This window comes from Oryctolagus cuniculus, chromosome 1, assembly GCF_051225735.1.
Source record: "Oryctolagus cuniculus isolate XC-2025 breed Fujian yellow rabbit chromosome 1, ASM5122573v1, whole genome shotgun sequence".
Taxonomy (NCBI): Eukaryota; Metazoa; Chordata; class Mammalia; order Lagomorpha; family Leporidae; genus Oryctolagus; species Oryctolagus cuniculus.
The window spans coordinates 95,082,503-95,096,558 of NC_142867.1; the positions used below are offsets into that span (position 1 = coordinate 95,082,503).

At 37.8% G+C, this 14,056-nt stretch overlaps 1 protein-coding gene across 8 annotated transcripts in view; it reads left to right on the forward strand.

Annotated features, from left to right (window-relative positions):
• DYNC2H1 (dynein cytoplasmic 2 heavy chain 1) overlaps nucleotides 1-14,056 on the forward strand; it is a 365,259-nt gene that overhangs the window by 91,085 nt on the left and 260,118 nt on the right. For 7 of the 8 annotated variants that reach the window (XR_016219689.1, XM_051820199.3, XM_002708539.6 and 4 more), the window contains 5 exons: nucleotides 6,800-6,929; nucleotides 9,556-9,711; nucleotides 11,147-11,406; nucleotides 12,194-12,440; nucleotides 13,714-13,865. Coding sequence is in view for 6 of the 8 variants with exons in the window: in XM_051820199.3 (XP_051676159.3) it covers nucleotides 6,800-6,929; nucleotides 9,556-9,711; nucleotides 11,147-11,406; nucleotides 12,194-12,440; nucleotides 13,714-13,865 (945 nt within the window). In the remaining 2 variants the exon portion in view is untranslated. The remainder of the gene's footprint in view (nucleotides 1-6,799; nucleotides 6,930-9,555; nucleotides 9,712-11,146; nucleotides 11,407-12,193; nucleotides 12,441-13,713; nucleotides 13,866-14,056) is intronic. The other variant, XR_016219704.1, reaches the window with a different exon arrangement.

Consider the following 14,056-nt stretch of genomic DNA (forward strand, 5'->3'; position numbering starts at 1 on the left):
TGTTTTTTTTTTTTTTTTTTTTAAAGATTTATTTATTTATTTGAAAGCCAGAGTTACAGGGAGGCAGATGCAGAGAGAGAGAGAGAGAGAGAGAGAGAGATTGATTGATTGATTTTCCATCTGCTGGTTCACTCTCCAGATGGCAGCAATGGTTGTAGGTGGGCCAATCCGAAGCGAGGAGCCAGGCACTTCTTTTGTGTCTCCCATGTGGGTGCAGGGGCCCAAGGACCTGGGCTATCCTACAGTACTTTCCCAGACCATTGCAGAGAGCTGGGTTGGAAGCCCTGGCTTGAACTGGCGCCCACAAGAAGTGCTGGCACTGCAGGTGGCAGCTTTACCTGCTATGCCACAGCACCAGACCCCAAGTTAGTATTGATAAGTAAGGATTTGGTCCTGCCAGTTTCCTGTAAATGTTCCTGTTGTTTGCTTTGGATTTCCTTTGTCCTTTTACTGGGAGATGTTCTGCCTTTACATTCTTTCATAATGGTGACTATTCTTTTGTGTTTCTGTGTGTAGCACATCCTTGAGCATCTTTTGTAGGGCTGGGTGGGTAGTTAAGAATTCTTTCAGTTTCTGTTTGTTGTGGAAGATATTTATTTCTCCTTCATTCATAAATGTGAGCTTTGCAGTGCATAGTATTCTGGGTGGACAGTTTTTTTTCTCTTAAGACTTGGACTATCTTGCCATTCTCTCTTAGCCTGAATGTTTTCTGATGAGAAATCAGCTATAAGGGTAATTGGAGATCCTCTGAAAGTAATCTGGCATTTCTCTTGTATACATTTTAGAGTCTTTTCTTTATGTTTTACTGTTGACATTTTGACTACAATGTGTCATGTTAAGATCCTTTCTGGGCATGTCTATTAGGAGTTCTATGTGCTTCCTGTACTTTCTCCAAATTGGGGAAAGTTTCTCTAATTATTTCACTGAATATGCCTTCTAATCTATTTTCTCTTTCCACTCCTTCAGGAACTCCTAAGACCCGTATGTTGGTAATTTGATAGTATCCCAAAAATCTTCAACACTGTTTTTAATTTTTCTAGTTTCTTCCTTTTTTTGGTCTGACTTAAAAATTTTCAAAGATTTGTCTTCTAGTTTGAGTATCCTTTCTTCTGGCTCACCAAGTCTGCTGTTAAGGCTTTCAATTACATTTTTCATTTGATTTATTGAATTATTTATTTCTAATATTTCATCTTGATTTCTATTTAAAAATCTCAATTTCATGGGGAAAATTTTCATTTATGACCTGTATGTATTTCTTTGTGGATTTGCTTCTGATTAATTCTGAGTAGTTCTACAATTAATCTTTTGAATTCTATTGCAGCATTTCATTTATCTCTTCATCTTCACTTTCTAATATTGAAGTGTTGCTATATTGCTTTGGCCCATCATGTTTTCTTCCTTATTCTTGTTTCATGAATTTCTGCATTTATTTTTAAGCATTTTTGGAGATACTTGTTGGTACCTTCCTCTGATGGCTTTAATCTGTGGACCATGCCTCTGTGGCTTAGTGATATGTCTACTTGGTGAATACCCAGAGGTGTGTGCTGGGTGTGGCCAGGGAGCTCTTGTCAGTGCTCCATGGTGGAGTGAGTATCCAGGCAACACCCAAATTGGCTGTGGTAGATCTCCTCTTTTTAACAGAAGGGGGTCTTGGTAAGCTGTGTTGGTGTTATCATACCTTCACCTCCTCTTTTCCAAGGTATTCAATGCCCTTGTCTTAGCCCTCAGTGGGTGCAGTACTCATTGCCAAATGAATTGCACAAAGGATCTGTGTAGTCCTCACTGTGAGCATGGATCCTGCTGCTGTGACCCACTCTATGCAATCAGGGAGCTCTGTGTGTCTGGAGCCCCACACAGTGATTTCCCAGAGACCAGTTACACCCTGTGCTCTCTTGTGCAGTCACAGATTTCCGTTGTTCACAAGGCTCCCACTGTTATGGAGTGCAGAGGATCTGCTCTGCCCCCTAACCTGTCTAGTCCACAGAGAGACAGACATTCCCAGAGCCAGCTGAACTGTGGGTGCTCCATTCTAGGCATTTTGAGCCCCTGGAGCCTGTGGGAGGTCGGGACACTGGAGTTCTGTGTGGGTGCCCACCCCTGTTTTAGTCCTCCCAGCCAGATTCAAGAGTCAGTGGGGAATGTGGCTTTTTCTCTCAGCTAGAATTACTGGATCACAGATGTACACGAGAGCCTCTGGCCAAATGTTGCCTTCTCCCCAGTGGTTGCAGTGGAGCTGCTGCCGCTAATACTGTTGAGAGATGGCGTCTTGTCTCAGCCAATTGCTGTGTGCTTGCATAAAGGCCTCTGCGGCTGCTTATGCCTCAAATGGTGCCCGCTCTCTCAGCCAGTTGCTTGGTGCCATTATGGGGACATGGGATGAGAAAAACATGCCCCTATTTTACTTTTCATTGTTCATTTAAAAATATTTAAGTTATGTGTTTCATGTATTTCATATATACAGATTTAGGAACACAATGATACTTCCTACCCTAACCTCCCTCCCATCCAGAGTCCAACCCTTTCATCCTCCTGTCTCTACCATTCTCATTCTCAACTTCTACAAAGATCTCTTTTTGGCCTACTTGATGATCATACATGTAACCCTACACAAAGTAAAAGAGTTCAACAAATAGTACCATGAAAAAAGAAAAAAAAAAAAAACACTGTTCCTGTGGGGAGCAACTGAGACTAGACTAAGTTACTGGAATTAAGACTTATTCTATGCATCTGCTCTCCCACAATATGGCGCTGAGAGAGAGAGACCAAACGACCTCTACACAGCTGCCTCATCAGTTTGACAAGCTGCAGGAGCTGATCCTGCTCCTGATTGGAGGAGAGCAGCGTACTTGGCGTGTGGGCAGCCGAGTTGGGATTGGTGGAAGAGGACTATAAAGGAGGAGAGAGACAACATGCACCAGGGAACATCTGAAGGAACACCTGAGCAGCCCCCGAGAGAGCCGGCCGGCGGTGTGCCGCTCCTCCGCGGAAGCGGGGAAAGTGGCAGGGGGAACCGCCCCTCCACGGAGGTGGAGGGGTCAGCAGCCAACCCGGGAAGGACCAGCAGCAAACCCGGGAAGGGCAGAGCAGACAAAAGAACAGCGCAGGGTCCTGTGTCATTCCTCCGCGAATGGGGGAGCGACATGTTCCACAATGGAAGAGACAATGGCTATAAAAAATCGTTGAGTCTAAAAATGTGCATTTCATTTCAATACATTACATTTTAAATACTCTGTTACCTCGGGTCTGGGAAAAATACATTATATCTGTCTGTTTTTGGACTGGCTTATTTCACTAAGTATAGTGGTTTTCAGTTGTGTCCATCCTGTTGCAAAAGGCATGATTAGATTTTTTTACATTTGGTTAGTACTCCATAATGTATTTATACCACAATTTCTTTATCCAGTCAACAGTTGATGGACATCTGGGTTGATTCCATGTCTTAATTATTGTGAATTATGCTGCAGTGAACATGGGGGAACAGATAAGTATTTCATATGCTGATTACTTTTGGTTTGGGTAAATTCCCAGGAGTAGGATGGCTGGATCATCTGGTAGGTCTATATTCAGATTTTTGAGGTATCTACAAACCGTCTTCCACAGTGTCTTCCAACAGTGGACCAGGGTACCTTTTCCCCCACATCTTCACCAGCACTTGTTGTTTATTGATTTCTGTGTGAAAGCCATTCTAAATGGAGTGAGGTGAAACCTCATTGTGGTTTGATTTGCATTTCTTTGATGGCTAGTGATCCTGATCATTTTTTCAAGTGTCTATTGGCCATTTGAATTTCCTCTCATGAAAAATGCCTGTTCAAGTCCTTTGTCCATTTCTTAACTGGATTGTTTGTATTGTTATTGTTGAATTTCTTGAGTTCTTTATAGATTCTGTATGTTAACCCTTTAAAAGTTACATGGTTGCAAATATTACCTCCCATTCTATTAGTTGCCTCTTCACTGTGCTGAGTGTTTCTTTTGCAGTGCATAAACTTCTCAGTTTGATGTAATATCATTTGTCAATTTTGGCTATGATTGCCTGTGTTTCTGGGGTCTTTTCCAAGAAGTCTTTGCCTATGCCAACATCTTGCATGGTTTCCCCAGTATTTTCTAGTAGTTTGATGGTATTGGGTTCTTTAAATGTCTGGTAGAATTCAGCAGTGAAGCCATCAGTCATGGGCTTTTCTTTGTTGGAGAGTCTTTATTACTGATTCAGTTTTCATCATTTTTATTGGTTGATTTAAGTTTTCTATCTTGATGATTAAATTTTGGTAATTTCTTTGTGTCTAGCAATCTATCCATTTCCTCCAGGTTTCCCAATTTGTTGCAATACAGCTCATTGTAACCAGCTCTTCATTTCACTGATATTTCAAATGTTTTTTGTTTAAATTTTATTTCTTCTTACATTTAATTATATTTTTCTTAAAATAATTTGGGGTTTTATTTTTGTTATCCTATGTCCTTGAGATGCATTGTTAGCTCAATTATTTGGTACCTTTCCAATCTCTTTATTATTATTATTATTTTTATTTTATTTTATTTTTTATTTTTATTTTTGACAGGCAGAGTGGACAGTGAGAGAGACAGAGACAGAGAGAAAGGTCTTCCTTTGCTGTTGGTTCACCCTCCAATGGCTGCCAAGGCCGGTGCACCACGCTGATCCGAAGGCAGGAGCCAGGTGTTTATCCTGGTCTCCCATGCGGGTGCAGGGCCCAAGCACTTGGGCCATCCTCCACTGCACTCCCGGGCCACAGCAGAGAGCTGGCCTGGAAGAGGGGCAACCGGGACTAGAACCCGGTGTGCCGGCGCCGCAAGGCGGAGGATTAGCCTAGAGAGCCACGGCACCAGCCTCCAATTTCTTTATTTAGGTACTGATTCCTATGAACTTCCCTCTTTTTTTTTTTTAATTTATTTTATTTTATTTGAAGGTCAGAGTTCAAAGAGAGAGAAGGAGAGGCAGAGAGAGAGGGCTCTTCATCTGCTGGTTCCCTCCCCAGTTGGCCACAACAGCTGGAGCTATGCCAATCTGAAGCCAGGAGTCAGGAGCTTCCTTCAGGTCTCCCATGTGGGTGGAGGGGCCCAAGGACTTGGGCCATCTACTACTGCTTTCCCAGGCCATAGCAGAGAGCTACATCGGAAGAGTAGCAGCCGGGACTCGAACCAGCACCCATATGGGATGCTGGTGCTGCAGGCTGGGACTTTAACCCACTGCGCCATAGTGCTAGTCCCAGCTTCCCTCTTAACAGTGCTTTTGCTGTATTCCATAAGTTTTGATATGATGTATTATTATCTTCATTCGTTTGACAGAAAATTTTTGATTTCTCTCTTTTTATTTTTTTTGACAGGCAGAGTGGACAGTGAGAGAGAGAGAGACAGAGAGAAAGAGAGAAATGTCTTCCTTTTCTGTTGGTTCACCCCTCAATGGCCGCTGCGGCCAGCGCACTGTGCTGATCCGAAGGCAGGAGCCAGGTGCTTCTCCTGGTCTCCCATGGGGTGCAGGACCCAAGCACTTGGGCCATCCTCCACTGCACTCCCGGGCCACAGCAGAGAGCTGGACAGGAAAAGGAGTGACCGGGCAGAATCCGGTACCCCGACCGGGACTAGAACCCGGTGTGCCGGCGCCGCAGGCGGAGGATTAGCCTAGTGAGCCGAGGTGCTGGCCTGATTTCTCTTGTGATTTCTTCTGTGATCCATGGTTCATTCAGGAACATGTTGGTCAGTCTCCATGTATTTGCATATGATGTGGATATTCTTAAGGTTTTGATTTCCAGCTTCATTCCATTGTGGTCAACATCCCTCTCCACCTTTATTTTTACTGGATCTGTGGGAACCCTCTCCTCCTCAGGGTTCCAGGCAGGACTCATGGTATGCTTTTCCTCCGGCTAAATCAGCATAGGCACGGGTTGCTGTAGTTTGATCTCACCTCAGTCTCCAAAGTTGGTACCTCCATCTCTTGGCTGCTTGAATTGTGTTGTGCCCATGTTTGTGCTGTGCATTCACACTTTGCACACAGATCTATGGCATTCCTTTTCCTTCCCTAGAATTGCTACTGTGCTTTTCACTTTCTCTCCTAAGAATCTACTTCCTGCACTTTTTTTAAAACTACTTATCCCTACCTAGCACAGTACATCATCTTAGAGTTATTTTGCTTTTTGAATACATGTTTTAGAATTTTTTTATGTATCATCATATCTAAAGTGTTTGACTATTTTAGGACCATTTGAAGCTATTTTAAATTGTGTTACTCATAATATTGTAATCAAATTGGTTCAAATTGTGTTTTAAGTTATTTAATTGCTTCTTTAACAATGTTGTAGGATACATTTACATTAAATTTATTATAGATTTCAATTCATATTTTATAGTATTATTAAAAAATAACATAACCTTGGGCTTATAATTTCAACTTGCATTTACTTAGTTCATTGTATTTATTCAGGGAATAATTTCTGTGTAAATTCTTTTTTTTTTAGGATTCATTATTTAATTATGCAAAAGTCAGAATGGGAAAGTGAGATCTTCTGTCCACTCGTCCATTCCCCAAATGACTGCAACAGCTAGGTCTAGGTTACGATGAAGCTAGGAGCGAGGAACTCCATCTTTGTCTCCTACATCAGTGGCAGGAGCCCAAGCACTTATATCATCTTTTGCTGTTTTTTCGGGTGCATTAGCAAGAAGCTGGATCAGAAGCAGACTAGCTAGGACTGGATTAGTACTCAAATATAGGATGCTAGTAGCTTAACCCACTCGCCACAGTGCCAGCCCTTGTCTAAGTAATTTCTTATGTTTTTGTGTAACTCTGTTTCAGTGATGAAGCAATGGATCTCAATTCTCTGATAAAATCTTGGTTGAGAAATCAACCTGATAAATACAGGACTAATCTTGCAAATTGGATTGGAGATTATTTTACTAAAGCTTTACAATGGGTTCTAAAGCAGGTAAATTGACCGTTGTAATTCATGATTAATCATTGAAGCAAGAAGTAAAATAATTAAGAGAAATACTTACATTTCACCATATTGTGGTAGAGTCTGCTGGAACATGCAGGTGGGGTAAGAGGTAGATGTTTTTGCTGTCCTTCCATATCCCTTGGTATAACTTTTTATTATGCTAGTCTTAAAACACTTTAATTGTCCCATCTACCAAAGGATTGCATGCATTACCTGAAAATCTTGACCCTTGGACTGCACACATTTTGCTGCCACATTTTGTTTTACTGCTGTGTCCACAAATAAAACTACTACATAGATATCATGTTAAAAACAATATGAAGCCAGTACTATAGTATATAAAGAGTGTTGAGTTATTTGTAGTAATGTTGAAATATATTTATTTAACAAAAATTGAGTATCTAATAAATATTAAGCAATCTGTTAGAGAGACTTTGAGGGGTGAAGATGAACAAGGTAATCCCTTTCCTTGAGAAAAGTATATTTAATGGAGGAAAATTGGCATGTAATTAGGTACTCGCAATACAAGAGGATAAAAAAATACTACTCTCTTTTAGAGGAGTTTTCAAAAGGAGATCACAGGATTTTAAATTTGAAGCATGAATAGGTTGGCATGTAAAGAAGCATGGAGAGTTTTCAGATATTCTACGTGATTTTATTTTACTTTTCACTTTATATTATTTTATTAAAAATATAGACATATACAGGACACAAATACAGCACCTACTTTTTGAAAGCATCAATCTGAACTTCTTATAGAAGTCAATACTTTGGAATTGAAGAAGGTATTAGAGTACAGAGTAATGAAGATCTTAGTTTAGTTAATTCCATCTTTTTTTCTGATTGTGTATGAATGAAAAATGGATTAATAGTGATTTGTAAGGGAGTAATGCATATTAAAGTAGGTTTCCTTAGAGGCCTCAGGTCCTCTTCCATCAGTCTGGAGTTTGACTGAGGTATGTCTTATGTGCTTCTGTAGCAATTACAACATCCTCCAACTATAATCTGTAATCATCTGTTTACCTACAACAGTAAGCAGCTTGAGGGCAAAGATCACGTCTGTCATATTCCCAGAACCACGTATGATATTAACATAGTGATTGAATGATCATACATGTGCTTAAGTACATACCTGATGTCTACCTTGTAGGAACTTCTTCAGTAGATAATATTATTTCATTAATAGAAAATATACAGAGCCTAACAAGCCTCTGAATGCAAATGCATGAAATTCATCTACTTGCATAGTATTAATATGTGAGTGAATTTGAGAGTAAAGGATAATGATACTAGGTGTAATATATTAATGTGTATATGAGAGTTTGACTATAGAAATGATGACAGGATAAGATTATTTATTTGAAAGGCAGAATTACAGAGAGAAAGAAAGAGAGAGAGAGAGAGAGACAGACAGACAATGGCTAGCTGGGATGATCTGAAGCCAGGAGCTTCTTCCAGGTCCCCCATGTTGGTACAGGGGCCCAAACACTTGGGTTATCTTCTGCTGACCTCCCAGACACATCAGCAGTGAGGTGGATCAGAAGTGGAGTGGCTGGGACCCAAACCACCACCCATATAGGATGCTGGTAATGCAAACCCTGGCTCTACCTGCTTTGCCACAACACTGGCCCAGAATAGGATCATTAAATCACAAAATAAATACAAAATACAAAATAAATACAAAATACAAAATAAAAAAATACAAAATAAATGAATAAGATTCAGAGTATGAAATTTTTCTCTTTGGAAGTCAGACTCCTGTTTTTGTTTGAATTTTTTGGCATTTTTTTTTCATTCTTATCCTGCCCCTTGTTCACCATATTTAGATTTTGAAATATACTATGTTGGATGTTCCAGTTAGGTGCTAAAATTATATTTATAAACTACAACTTTTCTTTCTTTTATTATTCAGCAAATAAGACAATCTGGAACAAAATATATAGATTTTCTTTTGCTTCCCCTTAAAGATTAGATGTGACCCAGCTGATTGGATTTTTATCTGTTTCTTCCTTTCTTTCCATTCTTCACATTTCTCTTTTATTTCAAAAATATTTATGTAAAGTGATATTCTAAAAAATATAACTGGATTTTACTTTATTTTTTTAAAATATTTTTAAAGATTTTATTTTTATGTACTTATTTGAGAGGTAGAGTTACAGATAGAAAGGTCTTCCGTCTGCTGGTTCAATCCCCAAATGGCTGCAATGGCTGGAGCTGAGCCAATCCAAAGCCAGGAACCAGGAGCTTTTTCCAGGCCTCCTACACAAGTACAGGGCCCTAAGAACTTTCTTAGGGCCATCTTCCATTGCTTTCCTAGGCCATAGCAGAGAGCTGGATTGGAAGAGGAGCAGCCGGGACTTGAACCAGTGCCCATATGGGTTGCTGGCGCTGCAGGCAGAGTTAGCCTGATACACCACAGGGCTAATCCCTGGATTTTACATTGTATTTATTTATTTATTTTACTTTGTATACAAGTATTTCCAGACTTTTTGTTAACTTGAATACAGGGATGAATTTAAAGGTGGTCCTTGAAAATATAGGTGGATATCAATTTGTGTGACCCTAAGTTACTGGTTAATGTTTGCCTTTTTATTTTCACTATTGCTATTAACAGAATGACTATGTAGTAGAAACAAGTTTGGTTGGTACTGTGATGAATGGCTTATCACATCTACATGGATGTAGAGATCATGACCAGTTTATTATTAATCTCATACGGGGACTTGGTGGAAATCTGAACATGAAATCACGCCTGGAATTCACCAAAGAGGTAATTTTTATGTTTAAGTATTATTTATATGAAAGAAAGTATTATTTATTTGAGAGAGAGAAAGAGAAAGAGAAGTATTTCCTATATGTGGTTCACTTCTCAAATACCTGCAACAGCTGGGGCTGAGCTTCAAAACCAGGAGCCAGGAATGCAATCCCAGTGTCCCATGTGTGTGGCAGAAACTGAAATACCTGAGCCATCACTTATTGCCTCTCAGGGTGTACATCAGCAGGAAGCTGAAACTTTAAACAGAGGTGGGACTCAAACCAGGGCACTCTGATATGAAATTCATGTGTCCCAAATGGTGGCTTAACTGCTAGATCAAACACCCACCCCATGTAATGCATAATTAAAGACTATATTCAGTCAATGCCTTTTATTAATATTTCATTGTCTTAAATACCAAAATATAGTGATTTGTAGCTATAAATTATAAAACTTTTAAGTTTTAAAAATATGCATTCTGTATGTGTGTATAATATAATGTATATATAATTGTTTCTTCCTCTGAACTAATCAGTGATACATTGCTGGTTAGATATATGAATAAGCGTAATTACTTCATTCTATTTTAATCTTAGAATAATACAGTTTTTATTATCCTTTTAAGTCAAATGGCTTTAGCTATTAAGAATGCTAGGATGGATTAATAATTATTAAATATTTCCTTGCATAAGTAAAGATGGTATTTTAAGCAAGTTGTTTATAAAGCTGAATTCTACATAAGAAGGCATATTATTCCTGTTGGCCAGTGTTGAAAAAATGGAACATGTATATCTTTGGGTTGGCTCCAATATTATATTTAGTTTTCTTTCTTTTTCCATTTTACTTTTTCTGCAATAGCATCATTTTCTCTTTTTTCTGTTCTGTTTCTCTTTTCTTGATGATTCCATTGCTTTTATTGCCAGATGCTTCTCATTGTTAGCATTCAGTGTCATACAATATGCTGCTTTCAAACAGACACTGTAATGACAAAGTTTGAAATAATGTGTTGAAGAAGTAGTTTTAGGGACTAACTCTGCTCTATATCTACACAAGTAATAGGTATTAATATTTGAATGAATAGTAGGTTGAGAACAATAAGTTGCAGAATATAATGAAAATGAAGGATTTCAGTTTTCCTACATTTGCTTTATGGATGTTCTTAAAAACTCACTTAAAAGTTGAATATATTTATATATTAGTATATAAGTATCAACTTATTGATGTCATCTAGATATACTTTTATTTATTTGAATAAATGATCATTTAGAGAAAATATCTGAGATAAAATGTTACTTTAATTATAAAGTATTTTTTATAGGTTTAGAGTGAATTTTTTAATTTTTTTTTTAGCTAAGATAATTCACTTTTAGGACATTTACTTTGAAGAATTAAAAAAAAAAATTCCACATACTCTGGGGTATTTGGAAACTTAACACTTTCTTCTCTTCAGGTTTTTAATTGGGCACACGAATCCCCCCCAGACCCTCAGAAACCTTTGGATACCTACTATGACTCGAGTAGAGGACGATTAGCTTCTTATGTGCTGAAGAAGCCAGAAAACTTGACTGTGGATGATTTCAGTAATTGCCAAACTCTTCCAGTCATTCAAACTCCTGACATGCAACGGAGTCTAGATTATTTCAGACCTTGGTTGAATTCTGATACTAAACAACCTTTTATTCTAATAGGACCAGAAGGATGTGGTAAGGGGTAAGAAACATGTTGACATTGGTGTATTTTTTAGATTTATGCCTTCCCTTAAAATTATTTAACAGGTTTTGTTATATTTCTTTTTTTAACTTAGGGCCCACATGTTCCTGGAGGGTTATTTTGTGTTACTAATAAAAATAATACCTATTGACAAGAATGTGTCCTTTACTCTGCCAGTTTATATGATTTATAACAGAAAGAGAATAATTTGAGAAGATATTGTTAGAAAGAACCTATACATACAATCTCAACAAAAAATGAAATTACATATAACCATTTTCTTTAGTTATAAAGTTTAAAGCTTGAAATTAGCTCTCTATTTAAAAACAGTTCTTCACTTCAAAAGAATTCAGCCAATTTTTTTTAGTGCTTGCACAGTATATTTTATGGAAATAAAAAAGATATGATTATTAATTTTATTTTTTCTAATGGAGAGTGATAATTCTTTTTCTAGATGGAGAACTTAGAAGATTGCCTTTAACTATAGGGAGAAACAGAGTGGATATTTTCTATATATACTATGTCCAACTAAGTAACTTTTGAGAACTCTGACTTTTGGTTTAAAAGGATCCCAGGAATGCCAGAAAATATAAATTTATTTTTTCCAATATAAAAAACAGTTACCTTGATAATTATGGAAACTGTATTTGTGATTCCATTTTCCCCTTAAACATCATCAAACATAGTTTAGAAATTGAAATACTAATAAGATAGACATTTTATATTGAATAAAAAAGTATCTTTTGGTTACATTTTCAAAATCAAATGTTATATACATCTTTCATAGGATGCTACTCAGGTATGCCTTTTCCCAACTTCGCTCCACTGAAATTGCTACAGTTCACTGCAGCGCTCAAACTACTTCTCGACATCTCCTGCAGAAATTGAGCCAGACTTGTATGGTAATAAGTACTAATACTGGTCGAGTATACAGACCAAAAGACTGTGAAAGACTTGTTTTGTACTTAAAAGATATCAATCTACCCAAACTTGATAAATGGGGCACCAGTACATTGGTAGCTTTTCTACAGCAGGTAAGTCCTACCACTTGAAGTGTTTTGATATGATTGAAAACAATTTCATTTCATTAGCTTTTTTTTTTTTTAGATAGAAAATCACTTTCTTTCTTATCTATCATGTGTCATGGAAATTAAAGTTTTGAACCCATTTCAGTCTTTTCCCAGATCTACTTTCTTTGATAGCATCTTTGAAAGTTAGTATTATATTATAGCAAGGTGATATATGACAGTGGGAGTAAAAACAATCTTTACTTTTATTACCTTTTATTTCTAAAATAAGGAGAAGAGCAGAAGGTGGGGATGGTGCTGGAATTTGAGAAGTTTTTGCATAATTTTCTGACAAAACAGATTTATTCATGCCCCTTTCTGACTGCTTTATACCATTAATTTCCCTTTTTGATTATACAAGGATTCAGGATTACACATTCTTAGTGTGGAAAACTATTTTTTCTTTATTTCTATCACACTAGAAACTCTACATTGTTAGAGGTTATTTTTTTCCTTAGGGGTTATTATACTTATTTACATTAATCTAATATTTGCTTTGCTATAAATGCAAAGTATGATAGAATACTCATTAAAAAACCAGAGTATCTTCTTCATAGTTTTCCTGACTCCTTTCTTTTTCTCATAATTACTTGTAGATTTATAGTGTCATTTAGATTTTAAAATCATGTAGATCTTAATTTTTAGTGGACTGAAAAGCATTTTAAAAGTGATGATAGGCCGGCGCTGTGGCTCACTAGGCTAATCCTCCGCCTTGCGGCGCCGGCACACCGGGTTCTAGTCGCGGTCGGGGTGCCGGATTCTGTCCCGGTGGCCCCTCTTCCAGGCCAGCTCTCTGCTGTGGCCTGGGAGTGCAGTGGAGGATGGCCCAAGTGCTTGGGCCCTGCACCCCATGGGAGACCAGGAGAAGCACCTGGCTCCTGCCTTCGGATCAGCGCGGTGCGCCGGCCACAGCGCGCTGGCCGTGACGGCCATTGGAGGGTGAACCAACTGCAAAGGAAGACCTTTCTCTCTGTCTTTCTCTCTCTCCCTGTCCACTCTTCCTGTAAAAAAAAAAAAAAAAAAAAAAAAGTGATGATAATTCAGATGACATTAATTGAAAACAGAGATTTGAATGGTATTACTTTCTAAGAAGGGTTGAAAATATATTTCAACTTCAATTTTGAGTTAGGTGGAGGATGATAGTTGTATTTGGAAATATTAGAAATTTTGGCAAAAATATTTTTATCATGATTAGAAAATGTGATGTATAAAATTTTAAAATTCAGTTATTTTCAAATAGGTATTAACGTATCAAGGATTTTATGATGAAAACTTGGAATGGGTTGGTCTGGAAAACATTCAAATTGTGGCTTCTATGTCAGCTGGAGGAAGACTGGGAAGACATAAGCTTACTTCTAGATTTACTTCTATTGTTCGTCTTTGTGCTGTAGAGTATGTATCTTAATGATAAAAACTTTTTTGGTATTTGATGAGACATCATATATAACTACATTTTATTAAAAGTATCCGTTAATGATACTTCAAAATGTAGAATATAGAAATGTTCAAAATTGAGCTCTGATTAATTTTTCCTTCCCTTCCCTTCCCAAAATATGGGCAATTATTTAGGATATAAAGGCTTT